This window comes from Pempheris klunzingeri, chromosome 15 (assembly GCF_042242105.1).
Source record: "Pempheris klunzingeri isolate RE-2024b chromosome 15, fPemKlu1.hap1, whole genome shotgun sequence".
NCBI classification, from domain to species: Eukaryota; Metazoa; Chordata; class Actinopteri; order Acropomatiformes; family Pempheridae; genus Pempheris; species Pempheris klunzingeri.
Window position 1 is genome coordinate 16,968,127 of NC_092026.1, and position 22,548 is coordinate 16,990,674.

The 22,548-nt window shown below is 40.1% G+C and overlaps 1 protein-coding gene across 1 annotated transcript in view; it reads left to right on the forward strand.

The window, feature by feature from the left end:
• The first annotated feature begins 315 nt into the window (after positions 1–315).
• LOC139213826 (sodium channel protein type 2 subunit alpha-like) overlaps positions 316–22,548 on the forward strand; it is a 32,000-nt gene continuing 9,767 nt past the window's right edge. Inside the window, exons 1-16 of the mRNA XM_070844482.1 lie at positions 316–582; positions 1,841–1,959; positions 3,151–3,240; positions 4,313–4,441; positions 5,690–5,781; positions 5,928–6,170; positions 6,324–6,387; positions 11,604–11,745; positions 12,090–12,287; positions 12,372–12,557; positions 12,655–13,026; positions 13,219–13,348; positions 13,882–14,120; positions 14,901–15,074; positions 15,518–15,874; positions 19,371–19,781. Of these exons, the coding sequence (XP_070700583.1) occupies positions 316–582; positions 1,841–1,959; positions 3,151–3,240; positions 4,313–4,441; positions 5,690–5,781; positions 5,928–6,170; positions 6,324–6,387; positions 11,604–11,745; positions 12,090–12,287; positions 12,372–12,557; positions 12,655–13,026; positions 13,219–13,348; positions 13,882–14,120; positions 14,901–15,074; positions 15,518–15,874; positions 19,371–19,781 (3,213 nt within the window). The remainder of the gene's footprint in view (positions 583–1,840; positions 1,960–3,150; positions 3,241–4,312; positions 4,442–5,689; positions 5,782–5,927; positions 6,171–6,323; positions 6,388–11,603; positions 11,746–12,089; positions 12,288–12,371; positions 12,558–12,654; positions 13,027–13,218; positions 13,349–13,881; positions 14,121–14,900; positions 15,075–15,517; positions 15,875–19,370; positions 19,782–22,548) is intronic.

Sequence of the window (22,548 nt, forward strand, 5' to 3'; positions counted from 1 at the left end):
AAACCCTCAGGCCAGGACAAATATATTAAATGAATCATTCACACCAACTGCCATTAACATGATAAACAAATTATGAAGGAATCAGTACTCTTACATCTGCACATGCACTTTACAGCCTCTTTTACACATACTGTGTGTGTAAACACATTAGTTACAAAAGACATTGCATTAAGGAAGGTGATTTGATTGTAGTTTCATAAGTCTGTATGACTTGTTTTAATTATTCTCTGTCTTCCATCTCTGCTTTCTCTTCGTCTTCACCTCCCTTCCTGTAGCTGTAAGTAAATTCTAGTACAGGAGAATCAGGATGAAAAGATGGCAGCCATGCTGTTACCAACGGGTCCTGATGGCTTGCGGCGGTTCACTCGCGAATCCTTGGCTGCGCTGGAGCAGCGGATTGCGGAGGAGCAGGCCAAGAAGGCCAAGGATTGCCAGGATGCTCAGAGGAACACAGATTCACCCAAACCCAGGCCAGACCTGGAGGCAGGCAAGCAGCTGCCGCGCATCTTCGGTGACATCCCTACAGAACTTATCGGGGTGCCACTGGAGGACATTGATCCGTTTTACTACAAGAACCAGAGGGTGAGAGCTTCTGTGTGTGTGTGTGTGTGTGTGTGTGTGTGTGTGTCTGCGCGTGTGTGTGTGTGTTGGATGAGTTTGATGGTTGGGGTCATGTGTATGTCTGTCAGTCTGGGCTTTAACAGTGGGAGGTATTGAGGAAACTGATGGTGAGGACTGCAAATTTCCATTATGGATTATTCTGCTTTCTTGATAAACTTGTGAATTGTTGAATGTACAAACAGAAAATAGTGAATAATTCCACAGTGAAAACCTTAAATATACTCCATTTACTGTAATACATGTACATGTAATATAAAAAAAGCAGCAAACTGAACCTTCAGCTATCTAATCTAAAAGCAGAAAGGCCATAGGTTCTGTTTTTATTGTACCTGTCAAATGTAGGCAGTATACTTTAGAAGGTTGCCATATGGGTGAAAGACTGATCAAAGCTAATGCTGGCAATTCAAAGATCCCTTCTGAACAAGCCTCCATTTGAAGTAACAGGGGATGAAATCCACACTCGTTATTATGAAGCTTCAGCAGTCTGAATTTATCAGATCAATATATTCTATATGAAGTGGGAAAAGTAACACAAAACTCGGAAACTCGGAAAGCTGAAGACTCACAGAATGAGGACTGTTGATTTTGTCCCCATCACACTGAGCACTGGGGGGTCGTCACTGAATTCACAGAGAGGTGTGTGAGTGCAGGTAGCCGAGACAAGGGGAGAGTGACCGCAACCTCTTCAGATCTGTTTTAGATGCATAGATGAAATAGGATTAGAAAGTTTTGATTTGCAGTGTAGATCAGAATGCTGCCCATTAGTGGGCCGCTTATGGAGAGATGAAAAAGGATGTGGCAGTCATTCTCAGGGTCTCTTTGTTTTGGCATGTGATGCGCTGCTGGATGGGAGGATTATCCAAAGACGGGAAAATATTTAAATAAATGCCACATCTGTTGGAGTTGCCCCCATTATCTGAACTGGCCTGTGTGTCTGTGCGTTCACTGCTTTCTTGGAAGCAGAGGTGCTTATGGTGGAAGTTGACACAGATGGTAGACAGAGTGGTAGACTCAACATAGCAGCTATATTATCAGCCCTGCAGGGTAAAGAAAACAGCTGAGCACCTGCTGAGAGCTGCTGTGCACTTTCTCTGCACAGCTGGGAAAAAGTGTGTGTTTGGGAAATTTAATTTATTTCTGATGACACTTTGTGTTATTTATAGATAAAAAATGTGCTTTTTCTCACTAATGATTTCTGCTTTTTCTGTTTTCTTTGCAGACTTTTATAGTACTTAACAAAGGGAAAGCCATCTTCAGATTCAGTGCCACATCTGCACTTTACATATTTACTCCATTTCACCTCATCAGAACAATGGCCATAAAAGTTTTAGTCCATTCATATCCTTTTTCTTCCTGCCATGGACTTATATAATCATTATGGAATTGTTTGATGGAGCAAGTGTGATATTAGTTTAAAAGAAAATACATTGGAAGTGGTATGAGAAGTCAGGATTAGGTCTGAGGGTGACAACCACAAAGTCACTTTCAGGTGTTGCTTTTGCACATCATTGTTTCCAAAAAAGTGCTTCCCTTTAAAGTAGTTAATGTAATTAATCCAAACCGCACTGAAAAGCTTTCACCAGAATAATAACTTCATGCTGTAAAAAGTTCAGATTCCGCTCCTTGCATCTCACACTGGCAGATAAACCAATTTCTAATATTTACTGATTCCACCCCCACCCCCCGTAGGTCTCTATTGGATTTTTCCATAGTCCCATTTTTGAAACAGCTTTGTAATGGTCCTCTCTGGCATCGCACACTAAATCCCTTCATATCCCTCTTTTAATCTCTGAAATGAAATAAGAGCAAGGAGATTTCACATCATGTGACGGCTGCCTATTAGTTCTCAGACAGCTGATTCTTTCTTTACATGCAGGAGGGAATCTTTCCTCTGGATCTTGTCAATGCTGATTGATAACAAAACATCTATCGATCACATTATCTATTAAATATCTGTTATGCTGTGAACTACACATATAAATCCCATCGGCAAGAAAAATAAAAATACTCATGTATGTGTATATATATATATGTGTGTGTGTGTATGTATATGTGTGTATATATATATATATATATATATATATATGTGTGTGTGTGTGTGTGTGTGTGTATACATGCACACACACACGCACACACACGCACACACACACACATGATTGATTCAGATTAGTGAAAGATACTGAGGTTAATTCCAGGTTATTATTCTGGTGACTTTGTGATCATTTGATTTCATCTGTCAAAGTTAGCAACTGATAGATCCTCTGTTATTGTGTCATTCATCCATAAGAGAGAATGATATCACTCTCCTGATTTAATGTTAAATGGAATTTACTTACATTTTCCATAATCTGCATTTACTCCAATTCTAATACCGTTGGCACACACATTGATGGTTTATCCTAATGGGTATATTTCATAGGATTACAAGAAACATTGTGTCATTGTGTGATGATGTACATTGTTGACGTACCAGAAAAACTTATGACTGTAAATATTTTACTATTTCACTTTCCTTAACCTCTTCTCCACATTGTTTAGCCTGTTCATAATGTTCACTATACTGACCAACTGCTTCTTTATGGCCATGTCCGATCCGGCACCATGGACCAAGCACCTGGAGTAAGTACACACACTACCGAGGCTGCTAGCTGTAAACTTTGAGTCTCAGACAGAAACTGTGCCACATGTGTTCTAATGTAAGGTTTTGCTGGGGTTTGGTGTTTTGTCAGTGATGATTGAAGAATCAGTTGACATGTAAGTATATGATGCATGTAATATTAACTGCAATCAGAACACTGCATAAGCATGTTAGAGGAAAGCCTTAAAGCAATGAAAAGGCCTTCAGAAATACTGTGATGTGCATGCAGCATGCTGCCTGTATTGACAGAAGACATTTAATTTGTTCATTTACTTTTGCAAGAAAAAAGTAAGAAATTAATTCACAATAAATGTAAAAAAAAAAACAGTCTGCTTTCTTTCCAAATGTTAGATGAGAAGATTGATACACCTCTCAGATCTACAGTTAGATACAAAGCTACAGCTGGTACCTGGGGGGAAACAGCTAGCCTGGCTCTGCCCAAAGCTAGCAAAATCTGAAACCTTCTTGTCATTGTGAGGTTGCTTGGTAAGAGTGGAGCAATGGGCTTTTTTTTTTTTTTTTTTTTTTACAAGATAACAATTAATAAGTAAACAAATGAGTTATAACACGACAGCTTTAGTGGTGTTAATGTGCAGATTTTGTTTGGACAGAGCCAGGCTAACTGTTTCCCCCTGTTTCCAGTCTTTATGCTAAGCTAAGCTAACCAGCTGCTGACCAAAGTTTGATTTCTGCACTTTGACTGTGGCACACCTGAAGTCAAAGTCAGCTGAAATACGAATGAACCACTGGAAAGTCTTCACCATGTCTTGATTTTTTTTTTTTAATTCATTGAAATCTTTGTATGTATTTACTGTAAATACAATGTGTGTACTGTGTGTACTGCATTGTACATTGTACTTTATTTTTCATATGGTTGTATTTGTAAATATATGACATGTATTGTATCTTATGTTATACTTAATATGCATGTTATTTCATATATTGCAAACAATCACTTCTACATAGTTAAATTTATTCTAAATTACTCGCTGCATTCAAAGAATTCAGGAAGAGTTTTTGCACATTATTAATTCTTTCATGAATATTTTGCAGGTACACTTTCACTGCCATTTACACTTTTGAATCAGCTATAAAGATATTTGCGAGAGGATTCTGTCTACTGCCATTCACCTTCTTGAGAGATCCATGGAACTGGCTGGACTTCACCGTCATTATCATGGCGTAAGTAACAAGCTCATTAATATTTAATTCATACTGACAATTAATCTCATCTGATATTCACTTTACATCAACAGTGGCTACAAATACCAGAGAAACATTCAGTTAAAAAGGTGTTCACACTTACAGTTTTTATGCAAACTAATGATGAGCATATAAAAAACCTATTTCCTCCATCAGTATTTGTCAGTGTTGCCAAAGTGACCGTAGCCGGTCAGTCATCCTGAGTGGTGATTTGAAACACCATGAACGATAAGCTTATTGTTGAGCTCAGAGATCTGTGTGCCGTGGCTCACTACTCATGATGCAGGTGGCAGATTAGACAGGTGACCTCGATACGTCGATGCAGCATTGTCCGAGACCAATCATCCTGATAGGACATTTGCTTTGTTTGAAAACAGCAAGACAAAATCTCTTTTACTGGGTGTAGACATACTGAAAGCCTTCAGCGATTCATTGGATTTTGATTAATTATGTTTCAGTCAGCTAATTCACTGGCCATTTCTACTACTAAACACATTCACATATTCTGCTGTATTAACTTTTAATCAATGTTTTTTACTTAATTTACTTAATTTACATGAGAATTATCACCCAACTCCTGACTTTGATCCACTCAATTTTAATATCTTTCAGCTTGTTGTTTTGGGTTTCCAGGCTACTACTTACTGTCTTGGTTCACTCTTGCTGTTCTCAGCATGGGTTTGGCAATAGCAGACTGCTGTTTTCAGCAGAAAGGCTTAAAAAAAAAACAGAAACCCCCAGCACACGACACCCCAAACAGCAGACGCACAAAGCTAGCGACAAGCAGGAGAACACCATTCAGCAGCTAAGGAAAAAATGATTTCCCTCAGGGGAGGTTGGTGGAGACCAAAACCAAGCTAAAAGAATAGTGTATAGCGGATTCATTGGTTGGACAGAAACAGAACTACAAATGAATCCTAATGTTGCTCCATGTCTCCTGGACGTGTAAATAGGAAACTGTTTGTCATATCAACTTATATGTCAGTGTTGTGTTCACAGCTTGTTTCTGTTGCCCCCAAGTGGCCAAAAAAATCGGTTATTTAACTTTTCTTTTTTTTTTTACATTTACTTTTTTTTTCACCAACATGCTAATAAAGATTTTTATTACAACCCCATAATATTATTTGATTAAAATATATTCCCGAAGACATGATATACAAACCGTACAAATGCCCAAACATTTTGTTACCAATCGTGGTTGATAAATTCTTTTATATCAAATTCCAGATATGTGACAGAATTTATAGACCTTGGAAACGTCTCAGCATTAAGGACCTTCAGAGTACTACGAGCACTGAAAACCATCTCAGTTATCCCAGGTAAGACGAGCATCAGGTCAATCCTCAGGTCATGTGTCTATGTCTCCTCTCCAAATTATGTCTGAATTCGCTTTTCTTAGATCAAAACAAAACTTCATTTGTGTGTTACCAAACAACTGATAGATTCTCTCATGTCCTACGTCCAGGTCTGAAGACCATCGTCGGCGCTTTGATCCAGTCTGTGAGGAAGCTGGCAGACGTGATGATCCTGACCGTCTTCTGCCTCAGCGTGTTCGCCCTCATCGGCCTGCAGCTTTTCATGGGGCTTTTACGACAAAAGTGCATCCGCAGCCTCGCGCACTGCATCAACTCCTCGTACAGCTCCAACGCATCCTTCATCTGCAACAACAGAACCTGGAGCTCCAGGGCGGACTTCCTCAGCAGTGAAGGTCAGCCAAAAACAAGAGAGAGGCCGTCACTGGGAAAGCATTTCTGACGTGCATAAGGCTCTGACCTCTGTCCAGTATCATTAACATTCAGTGAAGTTAGGGACAAAAAATACTAAACTTTGTTTCTTTCATTTCTTTTTCATCTTTCTTTAGATAATTTTTACAAAGTTGAAGGAGCAAAGGATGCCTTAATATGTGGATATGGAAGTGACGCAGGGTAAGTGACTGTTTGTCCCACTTACTTGCAGGCTATTACATAATATCAAAGTGTCTAATGGCTTTTTATCCCATGCACACTGTGTGTATAATTGGATGCAGTAGCTTGAGCATCAGGCTTGGTGCAAATAGTTCCCGCAGCACAAGAAAAAACAGAGACAACAATGGATGATTTGCTTAAGTTTTCATATTTAAATGTGGGACCATAGAGGAATGATCCCGTCAGAGGGAGGGGTGTAGCGTGAGAGAGGCTGTACACAAGACGACATGTGGTGTGGATAATCACCCCGGCTCCATTGGAACCCTTTACTGAGAAACATGGAGTTGCCAGCTGGAGAGAGGGGGGTCTTTGGAGATTTCATCATCTCAAAAGCTCTATGACATGATTAGGTTAACCGGAGCAGACCGGATCACTTTGGATTGATTTTCTGTCATTGTTGAGAGGAGATAGTGATTTCAAGTCTTCAAGCGGTACCTCAGTTTGTGTATTTGTACCAGAAACACCTTTGAATTCATGTCTAACATCAATATAAATATAGACACACATAGATGATGTTTTATCTGCGGCGTGATGGACTTTGCTCCCAATCAAAGGCACAGTGTGAAACCATCCAAATATTGCTACTCAGCCTACGCTCTGAATAATCCTATAAATCCAAATGCTTTTGAAACAAGCACAACAGGATGGCTCTGCCCATGCCAGGCCCAGTTCAAGGGTTATAGTGAACTAAATACCCATCTGTGTGAATCTGAAATCCTGCAACTTCAACAAATGGCTTCCATTAGGTGCTCTTGCTAATGATACAAGATAATGGCTGAAAGCAAACAACAAATAGTGACAATTTTAAGCTTTAACAGGGAAAATATTTTTTTTCATTCTTTTCTTACACTTTTAAAACAAGAGGTTCTGTATTGAACCTTTTTGGCTTCTATATCTGAACAAGTCAATATGCATTCACTTTACAGGGTCCACTCTAAAGAATCCTTAATACACGGATTAAATGCAAAGGAAAATATCTTGTGTTAAACTGCTTTGATTATTGATTTATTGTTGAAGAACAATTCACTTGTTCCAGCCCCTCCAATGCCAGAGTTTGCTGTTTCTTTCACAGATTCTCTGCCAGCTGGACTTTCATGAAAAATGATATATCCCAATGTGCATTTTATAGACAAACACCCAAGCTACTTTAAAGATGAAAGTGTTGACAGAACACAATTTGCAGTTCTGATTGAATCTTTACAGGAAAGATTTGAAGCGTGTATATATTTTTTGCATGGGATTAAAGCTGCAGTAAGCAATATTATTTCATAATAATTTTGGTTGAAAAAAAGTATTTTGGCCATTGCATGTCACTAACAATATTTAATTGAAGGGTTCCTCTAAAAATGTGCCCATTTGTATTTGTTTTTTTTTTTTTAAAACTAAAAAAACTAATTAGTGCTCACACACACATTTTTTAAAGGAAACCTTCAATTAAATATTGTTAGTGAAATGAAAAGTAAAAAGTAAAAAGTTATTTTAACCGCAACTATAATGACATTGCCTTCTGCAGCTATAAGCTAATATTGATATTAATCCGAATTTTAGCAAGTTAATAGAAAAGATATAGACACAGTGGAGATAGTGACACATCTTTATTGGCATCAGAGTGCACCCAGCCCTTTAGTTTTTAATTTCCCTCTGTAACCTCTCCTCCAAAAACACAGGAACTTAATCCCCCAAGAAGTAAAATCTGATTCAGTAATTTGTGTTCAAGTCAGAGCAAAAAGAGGATACATTTGAGGGCATTCAGGGGGAAATGACATCATTAAACTCCCATAAATAGTAGGTCAGTAAGATCAGACTAGTACCAATGTGACCTATCCAGCTGTCCCACACTACCTACAAGGCACTGCAATCGGACTTTTTTAGATTGTTTGTGTTTCTGCCTTTTGTGGAGCTCTAACAGCACACTGCGATCGACATTCTGTTTTAATCTTTTTTCTGTGTCTAATGGGTGTTAATGGCTCTTTGGACAATAAGAGAGCAAGGAGGATTAGACCTTTGTCTCACTTTAATATTAACTTTGCTTTGTCATCACAAGAATATAGGATATGTAAATAATTCAAAGACAGAATGACATGACTGACATGCCAGGTCATAAGTTAAAGTAACCATGAGGTAGCTTATCTGTTTGTTGGCAAAACGAATGAGACGGCCTTTTAACTTCTATGACATTTTAGATGGAACTTTCTGAGGCTGGCTGTGGAGACGGGCAAGATATTAAGCAGGTCAGGATGGAGGACGTAAAACATAGAGGATGCTTAATCTTTTGAGTGTATTCCAACAAGTAATCCCTGAGTAGATTTCCAAATTAAAGCTTTGGATACGTTATGATGACACACACAGTCACACACAAACACAAGTGGGCATGCATGCACTCACATATTCAAATGATATTTTCAGCCTAGATGGTTAACAAGTTTGTGATAAATGATTTGCTCAAAGGTCCAAGTTGTTTCTCATCGCGCCTACTGTAGAGTTCAGGCCAATGCTTATCCCCTCACATCTTAAAGCCACTGTGCATCAAGGATTAGGGCTGCCAACTTTTGCCCTTGACTGGATGGATATTTGCATGGAAACCCACCGCCTCACCCCCGCCCTCCATAGAGGGAAAACACTTTGCTGCAATTGGCAAGTGACACAAACTGCAGGAGACTGATGGTACACTCTCAGGGATACCACCTAGAAATAACATAAACCTGGTAGGAAAGAGCTTTCTCAGAGCTATGACACACCCGAGGTTATGTTGCTTCGGTTACACACTTGTGAACTTACATGAATGTTTAAAGGAGCATACCAAAGCATTTGACTATTTTCAAATGCATGCTGCCAGTTTGATATTTTTGAGAGTATTTTTCTTGGCATTGTGTCTGATGTCCATTCATTTCTGTACAGAATGAAATCAGTGGTGGAAGAAGTATTCAGTATTCAATACTACACTGTGAAAATACACTGTGAAAGTCCTGCAGAACCTGTCCTGAGTAAAAGTATGTAGGTATTATCAGCAAAATGTACTTAGTATCAAAAATAAAATAAGTCATTCTGCAGAAAAGTAGTCCCTGACATGTGGATATTGCATTTTACTGCTGTAGATGTTTAAGGTTGAGCTGATTTGATGCACTTTATATACTGTCAGGTAGTTTAATCTACAACAATACATTATGGTCTGCTTCATGATGATATATTTGAATAGTTTATTTTGCTTAAAAAGCTTTAGAATTTCGTCAACACATTAAGGAGCACTTAATCCTTACGTTTATCAGGGAAAAAAATCACATTCAAACTCACCAGTTTTGGTGATCAATGGTTTTCACCTGACAGTAAGGGTATGAAATTCTGTAATCTGAAACATCACAAGTAACTAAGTCTGTCAGACCAATGCAGTGGAGTAAAAAGTGCAGTATTTACTTCTGAGATGCAGTAGAGTAGTATGAAATTGCATAAAATGAAAATACTTTAGTAGAATCTTCTGGCATTCGCTCTCTTTATAGAGTACAAGTACCTCGTATTTGTACTTCAGTACTGTACTTGTGTAAATGTAAATGTACACTATAGAAGGCACACAGACTAGAATGACTGTGTATTCTGCTCCTCCCTGTGCAAACAGTACCAGCAATTTACGCTGCGGATGTGGATGTTGTCTGTGTGGAGGAAGGTCAGATCCCACAGCGAGTACACGTGGCATAGCAGCACTCCTCGAGGAGCGCTAACTCGGGATGAACCCATGTAAGAGCAGTCTCCAGGGCAGTCGCTGCACTGCAGAGACCTCAGGGACATGCGCCTAAACGGTGTCTTGTTTTTACAGCAGCATCTAATTGCAAGAGAAGCCTCACATTCATAACATTGTGGCCGACAGTGTGGTAATAAGATTAGCAACCACAACATTAGATTTAGGACTGTGTGTGTGTGTGTGTGTGTGTTGTTTGCTAGGCAGCCAAACCTGAGCACAGACAACACCTTTGTTTAATATTACAAGCGGAGGAATAACAACACCATCAAATCACTGTGTCCTACAAGAGCTCATTACTTGTTAAGGAAGTTAGTTGAATTCTTTGACATGAAAATTTTGACTTATTTCATTTAAACTGATTTCATACTTTCCATTAATTACACGATTGTATGGAAATAGAGTTGCAGCAGTTATTTTCAATACTGATTAATGTAGATATTAATTTATAATTGTCAATGAAGAGATTAAAATGTATTTATCACATATTTTTATCACATACTACAAACCAGTAGTGACGTCTTCTTCTTTTGACCTACCAACAGCGCTAAACCAGAGGATTTCCAATTTACAGGAGAAAAGCAGCAATTCCTCTCAACTGAGAAGCTTAAACCAAAGAATATTTGGCATTTTCATTTGAAAAATTACTGAAATTACTAATCGATTATCAAAATAATAAAACTAAAAAAACTGGATCAATTTTGCTATGTTGAGGAACCAGTTTTATTCAATGTTCCTTGAATACAGCATGAAGAACATTTGCAGTGGTGTGTTTTGTCACACTGAGTGAAAGAGATGAACAGATTGGTGGCAGGTTGAACAGCGCAGCAGAGAAGGAAACAGCCAGACAGGAAGATGCTGCTGGCCTCACACAGCCTCCCCTGTCCTCACTGCTGGATATTAGCGAGCATTCCTGCTTAGCTGGCTGGTTGGTGAGATCTACAGCTGTTCTCACAGCAGCGCTCGGCCGTCCAGCTGTTTCCCGGCCATTACGAAATTATTCTGCACTCAGATTGACATGGCAGTCCAGCTTGTTCTCAGCTGCTGGACTTAAATATTTGCTGTAATGCCACTATGCTGACAATGAAGATCAGAGATGGAAGCATGGAGCTGAAAATTTTTGAACTGCTATTTGATATCCATCTGGCACAGTGTAATCCCTTTTGCTCCAGTGCATTTTAGTGCCCCAGCCTGCAAAAAAAGTGCACTCTTCAGTTGAAATAATGGCGTTTATAGCAGTGTATGTACTTACTGACTCATCCGCTTCTCTACCATGTGGAGTCAAAGGCCACAGAGCGCCACATGTAGATACTGGTACAGCAAGCTTGCACGCTAGCACAGCTGTATCAGCCCCAGCTGCCTTTGATTTAATTGTGCAAAGCCTTTGTTTACCAGTGTTGTCCAATAATCATCTGTCCTCTGCCATTCAACTATCTGTGAATTACAGGAAATGCCCAGATGGATTCGACTGCCTAAAAGTAGGGAGAAATCCAAACTATGGCTACACCAGCTTTGATACCTTCGGCTGGGCTTTTCTGGCTCTCTTCAGACTCATGACACAAGACTACTGGGAAAAACTGTTCCATCAGGTGCAATTTTACTCTATAAGTGTAAACAAAAAGGAGTGTTTATTACCCAAAGTCTGAACTGTCTCTTACAGTGTTAATTAGACTTTAGGTACTGTTGCTTAAATGTTTAGACCGGATAGGGGATTTAGATAAAAAGAGTAAAACTAAGAATTAGTTAATTTCTGTTTTATAATTATCAGACTGTCTGTCTTTTTCCATCTTCAACTTCTTTGTGTAGCAATGAGTCCCCAAATCGTAGCAAATGATGGAGTAAAATGTTATCCATCATAACCACAGACTGTGTCAACACTACAAACACATGACTCGTGAATCTGACTGTACTGACTTCATGTGTGCTCCCTCAGACGCTGCGCTCGGCAGGGAAGACCTACATGGTTTTCTTTGTGCTGGTAATCTTCCTGGGCTCCTTCTACCTGGTCAACCTCATCCTGGCTGTGGTGGCCATGGCCTATGAGGAACAGAATCAGGCAACCATTGCTGAGGCCTGGCAGAAGGAGAGGGAGTTTCAGCTGGCTATGGAGCACCTTCGCAGAGAGCAAAGAGTAGGTGCAACACAAACTGTCAGCAAGGACATATTTTCATGTGTGCTTTGAACTTCCTGTAACACTACCTCTTTCTGTGTGAAGTTGGCAGCAAAAAGGCAAGCACAGGACACGGACTCAGTGTTGTCCCCAGAGTTGTCTCCGTTTTGTCTGAAGACAGGCAGCATACGTCGAAGCAGCAGCAGAAGAAGAAGATCGCACAGGACGTTGTCAGAGGAAACAGCAGAGGAAGCTGCTGAGGAGAAGTTTGACCCACTGGATGAGCCAATGGTACATCATCCAGACATCACATGCTTAACGTTTCTTGCAGTCTTTGCTGTTCTTATTAAAAACCACAGGAGCTAATGTGTCCTCTGTGTTTCTGTAGCCTCCTCTGTCTCCCCTTCCAGCACACCCTCTGCTGGCCACGCTCTCCTCTCACCCTCTCAGCACCAGGAGAGGAAGCCAGATCAGCATCTTCAGCTCTTTCCGGGCACGCAACAACTCAGAGGCTGACTTCGGGGATGACGAGTACAGCGTTCATGGGGACACCTCCAGGAGTCGAGCCAATTCAATAGCAACACCCTGGAAGAGAAGGACGGGCAGTGTGCGGAGCCACTGCTCCCAGATCTTCACTCCCAGCCTCAACATCAATGGCCGGCTCAACATCTCCTTAGACCAGAATGGGGTCACTACTGTGGGTCTGCTCACTCCCTCCTCCATGCCTGCCTATAGCATGGAGAGGGTCCTGGAAGACACAGTGAGTGTTAGAGACCTCTGTGTAGTTAGAAAATCCTGCCAGAGAGAAAAAGACTTTTTTATTATGATGTTGTATTCTAAATTTCTAATACTGTGATAACATCACCTTCATCTTAACTGATAGCGATCTTAATTGACAGCCCACCAAATAAAAGGAGAAGTATTTAAATTTTGGTTGTTTTGTGTCTCACAGAAGCTCACCAGTGCAGAGGACACAGCTCCCAGAACTCTCCTCCAGCCTTCTCCGACCGTGACTGAGCCTCCTCCGGTGCAAAGGAAAAGAGGGCTGAGCTCTGTCAGCTTCCTCAGTGATGCCATGGATGGTAGGTCCTTTTCAATATTAAAGGAACAGTTTGATATTTTGGGAAAATATTTGCCTCCTTTGTGCACACTTATTTGCTCACTTGCTGAGTGTTAAATGAGAACAACAGTACAGCTGTAATGTCTGTATGAAAAAAGTAAAGCTAGAGCCAGCAGCTGGGTAGCTTAGCTGAAAGCAAATAGGCGATTTTCAAAAATGTCAAACTACTCCTTTAACCTTGTAAAAATCCAGTAGCCCGTCGGTGGGCCAGGGTAGGGTTAGGATATGGATCAAATGAAGCCTGATACATGCATGTTGTAAGGGTGAGGGCTGGGTGGAAAGTTAAGAGGTTTAAGATTGCTCTTTTGGCTCTCGCTTTGTCGAGCCTCAGACACCTACTGCAGATTGAAGCTAGCATAACACTAACATAAAAGGTTTCAGGCCATGTTCACTTGTGTTTGAAAAGAAAGAAAAAGCAAGCTTAAGTTTACTTTTGATGGGTGAATTTAAAGACAGGCCTGCCGATGAATAGCTGACCTTGTTGTCTCTTTGCAGAGCTGGAGGAGTCGAGGCAAAAGTGCCATCCCTGCTGGTACACATTCGCCAAGAAGTACCTGATATGGGACTGCTGCCCATGCTGGCTGAAGATGAAGGAGCGTGTGAAGTTCATGGTGATGGATCCTTTCCTGGATCTGGGTATCACCATATGCATTGTGCTGAACACCCTCTTCATGGCCTTGGAGCACTACCCCATGACTGAGGAGTTCAACACGATGCTTTCAGTGGGCAATCTGGTAAGGGGGTTTTAATGATAGGGATGGACATGTTTCCAGCATTTCCAGACACACTTCCTCCTAAGTGCTGTTGGCTGAGCAGTGTAGAGGACTGAAAGCCTCGCTGAGAATCAAGTAAAGAGGAGAGATGAATGGCATTCATTCAGATAATGTATTTCTATATCAGACAGCTGGGATTTTTATAGCCAGTGCTGTGCAGGATTGAAGGTCAAACAGGGCCATGTTTATCCTTTGTCACTGGTTCTGCTTCAGACTACTTGTGATTATCCTTGGCAAAAGGAAGTATTTTTAGCAGGAGGTGGAGCTAAAGCCCTGTTATGACCAGAAGCTCACACAAGAAAACGGACTCAAATACTCAATACAAGGCAAACAGATGGTAAAAAGGTAGTTTATTGTTGAACGCGAAGAAAAGGCACCAAAAACAGACACAATCAAAAAAATACTTACTGAAAAATACTAACCTGATTAGACTCCAACACTCTCAACACAATACTAATCAAACAGTACTGTATATTTTTGGGGCCATAAAACCAAATCAGTGAGCTAAAAAACACTAAAACGCTCTCTGAGTGGAACTGCAGAGTTGCTGGGTTAATTATTTGTGAGTCACAACAAGTAACAATGTACATAGTCCACTGATCCATTGTTAAAATACAAATATTGATAAGTGCAGCTTTAAATAAAGAAATACATATGTTTGTGTAATATTCCACTTTAATAGGAAATGTTGGTTCTTTTTCCACCTCTTCTTGTTTTCTTGCCCCTCTGTGTCTTTTCCAGGTGTTCACAGGGATCTTTACAGCTGAGATGGTGCTGAAGCTGATTGCCCTGGACCCCTACTACTACTTCCAACAGGGCTGGAATATATTTGACGGCGTGATTGTTTGCCTTAGTTTGATGGAGTTGGGTCTCTCCAATGTGGAGGGCTTATCTGTCCTGCGATCTTTCAGACTGGTAACAGAAATCTTTCATGCATGTACATTTAAAAAACAAAAAGTGCTTTTCACCACTCTTTATTACTTATTGATAATTATTTGAGGTTGTAAGGATAGAGAGTATTGCATGCTGTATAGATTGTAAAACCCCTTAAGGAAAATTTGTGATTTGTGTTATTGGGCTCTATAAATAAGATTGCCTCGACTTAACTATTTGGCTTTTTATTCCGTTTACAAATGCAGCAAATCAAAGGTGATAAATGCATAAGCCTAATTGTGCATGACACATTTTTATGTAGTGCATTAAACTAAAATTAATACTAATGCAACCTAGAAGTTCCCTGTTTGTTTTTGCATTAGCAGTAAAAGCAAACAGGAGTGTCTGTGACTGAGGTTTGGCCGACTGTTCAATCAGTCCTAACAATGAGAAAACACTCATCTTCACCTTTCTCTCTTCATCAGTTACGAGTCTTCAAGCTGGCAAAATCCTGGCCCACTCTCAACACTCTCATCAAGATCATCGGCAACTCTGTGGGCGCCCTGGGAAACCTGACGCTAGTGTTGGCCATCATTGTCTTCATCTTCGCTGTGGTGGGCATGCAGCTGTTTGGCAAAAACTACCAAGACTGTGTGTGTAAGATCTCCATTGACTGTCAGCTGCCCCGCTGGCACATGAAGGACTTCTTCCACTCCTTCCTGATCGTGTTCCGGGTGCTGTGCGGGGAATGGATTGAGACAATGTGGGATTGCATGGAAGTAGCCGGGCAGCCACTCTGTATCCTGGTGTTCATGTTGGTCATGGTCATAGGGAACTTGGTGGTGAGTACAATATCAGACATTTTACATGGTTTAAAATGCCTGTTAACATATCTCATGACTGAAACGTACATTGAATTGATCATAGAAACAACTGTGAAGCCAAAGCCTGATGTGGCTTATTCCTCATAGACCACCATTGTTGTCCAATATCTCAGACTTGGTTCCTACATTACGATGAACATGGTCACTGTAGTTTATTTTGAGTCAATACTAAAAAAAGTTACTAGTGAAAATATTCGCTAGCACACAACCTCCTCAGCTCAAAATTGTCCCTAAACAAAAGCACTATTTACTCCTGCCAGAGTAACTTTTTGCTAAAAGTGGATTATTCAGCTTTTGAAATGAATATATATATAATATATATATAATTTATATACCTACATGATTAATGTATTTTCCTGAACAAGGTACATCTTTTAGAGTTCATTATTGGATATAATACAATAACAATAACAAAACTCCATCATATCGTCAGCCTTATCCATTAACTGTATATGTTAACAGGAAGTCTGCCTAGAGGGAAATTCATTTGCGCATCAGTGCAACCAACTGTAATTGCTGTCAAATCCAAAAGATGACGTAATGAGTAATCAGGGATTACGCTGCACAGTTAGGATTGGAGATTCCATATCATCAAGATGGGACTTCCTTGAACAGTTCTTGGTGCCATTCAACTCAGATATCTGTGTAGCTACAATGGTTTGAGTATTTTTCCTTCCTTGAATACGTGCTAGTCACTGAGATAGAGGTTGTGTCACGGCATCATGCTAACTGTTTTGCAGATTAGCATTAGTGGCCTTGAAACAACTCACGTCTGGACAACATATAAACCATCTGTTGTCCCTCCTAAGCAATATATGTATTATCTGCTGTCATGCAAACTGTAGCCACAACAGACACTGTCTGCGTTAGGAACGGCTTTACTCTATGACCAATGGGGCTGAATGCTTTATCCACTACTAATGAACAAAGCTTTATAGGTGAAATTATGACCCGTGGACTGTATCTTCTCGCCTCCTTTGCACTAGGGTGTAAGTTTTACATGAAACTCAGCATGCAGCTGTTCCTATAAAAGTAGTTCATCGGTGTGACGACTCTGTTTGTACACAACTGCTGACCGTCTGTGCCATAGCAGGAATACTTACATCCGTTGGTCCACCCATATGGTGATATCCAGCTGTGTCCTGTAAGCTAACGTTAATGAGAACAGGAAAAAAAAAAAGAAAAAAGCCAGCAGTCGCAGCATTTATTTAAGGTCAAAGTAGTTTTTCTTAGAATGTGTCGTAATTTTAGTTCTTGAAATATATAAAATCACATGTTTTAGTGCTGTAGTCTGTTTTTGTTGTACAATTTAGTATTAAAAGAAGATTTAGGCTTTATTACTATATTATTACAATATATATATATATTTTTTGTGCCCAAATCCACTTTCAGTCTGTTTCTAAGGGTGTGTTTAGATTCCAGAACATAAATTACCAGGCGATACAGTATATATAATGCAAGTCCAAACAAGATGTGCTACCAGGTGGCTTTTCCATTTCATCCTGAGCACATATTAGAATAGTATTACACACTCAAATATGAGCATCACCGGAACCACAATCAATCCAGTTTTGTCAGATGTTTTAAAACCCTGTCAGGCTTTTAAAAAAATGGAGCTGGGCTTTGAGTGTGGAGTTCCTGTTGGATACAGTTCAAACACCTGTTCCCAGCATGCCCTTTGTTCCCTCTGCTTTGCTCTGATATGTATCTGTCTGTTGCAAATGTTTCAACTCTAATATATCTGTCAGTGTTTTCCCGGTTGCTGACTGTCACTGTTTTTCATGCAGATCTATAGATGATAAACCACCATGCCATTGGATGCTTAATATCAGCTTCTCAGAGTTTAGCATTTCCTGACAATTAGATATCTTTATAGTCATGATCATACCATACCACAGACAGCTGTTAAACAAGAGCAAGATTATACCACTCAACCACTGAATCTGTTAAAATCTAAAGAGCTTGGAGGGTGGTGCCTTTCCAAAACCAAAAGCATAAGGGAATGGATTAAACTGTGTATTTATCTGTTGTAACATAAGCTGCAAAGGTCAGCATGCCCATCTAGCATATTAGCTACAGTAGTAACCTTGCGTTATTTCCAAAGGCACAGGGCTTGTCATTAGCTAATTACTGTGTATAATTATTTTGTGGAGGTACATGTTACATTATTTGGTTTAGGTTTTATCTCTGCCGTAACTCCAGACAATCTTGCACTAGGTAAGCACATCACATCATCAAATCTACTAAAAGTCAAGCACACTGTTACAAACATTAAATAATAAATCTAGCCATTTTGTCACTTAACTGTCTGTTTTATAGTTTTATAGGAAGTATCCTATTAAATGATCCAATTATTTTAGAATGGATAACATTCAAATTAAGTATTAAATAAGTATTGTACATAATGTCTTTTCAGCCAACAAAATCCACGTTTGCCAGCCAGAAAATGAAGAGTCCGTTTTTGTTTATTTCTTTGTGAAATTGAAGCCCCACCTCTCTAAAAATGACTTTAGAGGGTTAAATCTGCCATGGTTATTTTGGTAAACTGTGCCAATAACAGTAACTAAGGCAGCAGGGCGTAACAAATGAACAGGTACAAAGGTCTACTCTACCTCCAGCACCATTAGATCGTCTTTTCTGTGGTGGTTTCACACCAGTTCGCACCTTCTGACTCTTAACATCCTCAGTATAGCTTTAAATACTCATTAAATCTGTGCTTTCATGGTGGTGAAACGACTTAAAGAGCTCAGTGCAGTTTCTCTTGTACAGCTGCTGGATACAGACACCTTCAGTGCATCTGTTGCCTTGTCAGGGCAAAGACCAGATCACAAACAGTGCTCCTTATAGAGTTTAATGGACAGAAACCTCCTCTGCACATGAATCGTGGGAAAGCTGTTTATCCAAGGGATTATCCAGGATGCTTGGGGGCGAGAAGGTCGGAGGGCAGTCATCACTAATCATCTGCTCATGCTCCCCATCTCTGACTGGCTCAGTGGCTAAAGATGATCCCTACCAACTGTGCACATCACACATGCACACAGGCAGTACACACACACACACACACACACACACACACATGCTACTGTGCAGAGATGTGCTTGATGCTGCTGCTCTCTAAACTAGTACACAGATTACTTGGGAGTTGGATGTTTGGAAACTTGAGTTCAGTGTAGCTGAAAGCACCCAAAGCCATATGTGTCTGAGCATATCTGGGTAGAATATCCTCCTGAATTAACAGTGCAGGATTTGTCAGTGTTGACAAAATATGTGGGATATTATGTCATGCACTTATCTTACAGGCTAAACTAAGTATGGAGAGACAATGGTGGCATAAATGCAATATAAATACAGCATTTTCTGCTACATTGGGGCCTTATGGCTATGAACTGATTACAGTGTTCTGATAATTTCTCCAAATCAAATGTAATGTTCCATAACATTTGTCTGTCAACAGGTGTTGAATCTTTTTCTGGCTCTGCTGCTCAGCTCCTTCAGCTCCGACAACCTCTCTGCTCCAGACGAAGACGGTGATTTGAACAACATCCAGATCGCCATTGGACGCATCAACTGCGGTGTCTCCTGGATCATCACGAGCATCATCAATTTATTCAACCGCAGCTTGAAGCGCCGAAAGCACAAGGCCAAAGAGGCCACTCAGGCCATCAGGCTGGTAGGAAACCACGTGGAAAGCAACGGGGGAATTTCTGGACGTTATGGAGAGAAGTACGTCATACCAGAGGAGGACAGCTACATGACAAACCCGAACTTGACTGTCATTGTTCCTATCGCACCGGGAGAGTCGGATGTGGAGTTTCTCGAGGAGGAGGAGATTTCCGAGTCATCAGAGGATGAAGACACCAAACTGGTGAGTTTTTCACTTCCAAATGTCTGTGTTTACACCAAACCATCATCTTTGCACAGTATTCTATCTGCTAAAATATATATTATTTAATACATTTAGAGAGTAAAATAATACTTCATCACATGCTGCTCTGCTCTCTATGGGTTGTAATGCTTGAATATTTTGCACATAATCCAGAGGTGCACTTCAGTAACATCAAAACTGTTGTTTTACCTTTGGAAACTATTACTACTGCTGTTACATCACTACTTTGGGAGATGTACACACTGAAACTTTACATAAAAATCAACAGTGTCAGAAAGCAAGAAGAATCCAAGTTAGTTCGGTTTCTGTGAGACACTTGTATATCCTCCTGGTGTTGGACACAGGTTTTGGTGGATCAGGATCTGTAGGTCTGGATCTCTAGATGAAGTAAATTTATCCAAGTTGTTTTCATGCTTCTTGCCTGGTGCATGCTGGGATAAACTTCAGCAACCCCTGCTGGCAACAAACAGGAAAAAGACAACACATTCAAATGCATTTTAGCAAATGTAAATATAGCAGCCTTACATCTCTCCCTTTTACAGACATACTGCTATGATACTAAAAACATGAAGGCTTTATTTCAAGGATTTCCTCATAATTTCTTTGGATGTGTCCGGAAAATAGTCACATGCAGTAATTTGATACTCTTGTAGGGAAAATAGCTCTATTCAAAACCAAGCAAATATTATTTCATTATTCATTTATCGTTGAAATGTTTAGGTGCAGTTGCCTTACAGTGAACTGAATCTCAAGTGTATTCTACAAATCAATTAGAATTAACTAATTCGAAATGTGCTAAACAAGACTGCTTCTATTTTCTCAATGAATGGCAAATTACATGTTCAAATGGCTGATGTGTGGTCAGTTTCAACAACCGCACTGTAACTGCAGTATATTTCTAAAGTTTTATATTCATGTAAATGCACAGAGTTTTGGTTCCTGTTTTTAGGCTTCGTTTATATTGTTGTCATACTATTTACACCACAAGCAAAAGAAGAAAAATGTTCTACATATTGATGTAATGGAAACAATGAAACCAGGATGACCTGAGGTGACATGATTTTAGTGGCAGGTCGTTTACTGGCTCTGTGCACAAGATGTCACCAGAAAGTTTTTCAAGGATTCAAGCTCAGGATCCAGCTCAGTGTTTGTTTTGACTCCTAGTTTTAAGTGAAATAATATCCATCAAGTTGCAGAATGTAATTGGTTTCCAATCCTCCAATTCTTATTTGTTACTCTGCCTGTCATTCAGGCAGGAAGAGCACGGTGAAGGGAGGAGGGGGGGCAATGTGGAAGCTCTCCGGACACATAAGCTGTTAATCTGCCAAGCAGACGTGAGCTCTGACGGAGGCTAGTCCTCTGGTGGTACAAATATAACTTGGGAATCCAGATGTTTTATTTCAGTTTCAACAACACAGTCATTTAGAGTTAACGTCTTGCAGTGAACATCTGGCAAAATCTCTCAGAAAGCTGGATGACCAAAATAAAAATATATATTTGTATGTTTTTCCTTTTGTAATTCATAAATTAACCACACCTAACCCCAATTTGTTGCATCATTAACAATTATAGAAACTCAACAGCAAGTTCCTGAGGCGGCTGATGCAGGGACAGTTTACCTATTAGGAGTTGCCCTAATGTTAGCTGTCACTGACACCAGTTGTGAGTGTTTCAGTGTCCCGTACTTCAGCCAGTGGGACATTATCACTATATCATACTGCTGACAAAATCTTGTCATTAGCCATCTTTCTGTGTGCCACAATGTTTGGCTGACATCAGATGGTCATGTGGATCACGTGGATCAGAGGTTTTCAAAAGTTTGCACTTGACATGAAAAGGATCTCTTAATAGGCCCTTTCACAGAAGTTATTTTAACATGTCACAGTAGGAAAAGCACAGGTGGTCCTGGTGTTGTGCGCGCTGACTCGCTGTGACACTTACTGGGACTCTGAATAGATCTGAGCCAGTGTTAATGTTATTAGTAAAACCTGTGCTTTACTTCTGTGAAAAAGGCCTAACATTGTAGGGACAATATTAGCAAGGCTCTGCACAACCACACAGGTGTTTGCACATCTTACTCTGGTTGATTAGACCTCTACTCTAGGTGAAGTTGGATAGAACTATGCTAAAACAACAAATATTCTAAACAAATATATTCTAATAAATATATTAAAGGTGTAATTTATCCTGACCTAATAGAAGCATAATGACCAACAGGAGAGTGAGGGAGAGGGTGCAACTTGGTACCTCCACACACACAAGAGGTCTAATCGGCTGTGGCTCAGTGGTAGAGTGGGTCGTCCCTCAATCAGAAGGTCGGGGGTTCGATCCCCAGCTCCTATGGGTCAACATGTCGAAGTGTCCTTGAGCAAGACACTGAACCCCAACTTACTCCTTGAATGAGTATGAAAGAATAGTCTCCTCCAAATTACATTTCTCCTGTATGATTGATGTGTGAATGGGTGAATGAGGATGTCATGTAAAGCGCTTTGAGTAGTTGAAATAACTAGAAAGGCGCTATACAAATACAGACCATTTACCATTTACCATTTAATCGGTCATCAAATGATTGCTGACAGATAGATGAGAACAGATGAGATCACACCTGCATGGGTAGACAATGGACGTGTGGGAGCTTTAAAGGATTTGGGGTTGAGGATCACTATGCCAAGAGTACTTAGTGCCAAAAGTTAAAAAGAGGTAGCTAAGCACTATTACTTGTTCAATTAGTATTACTATAGACAAT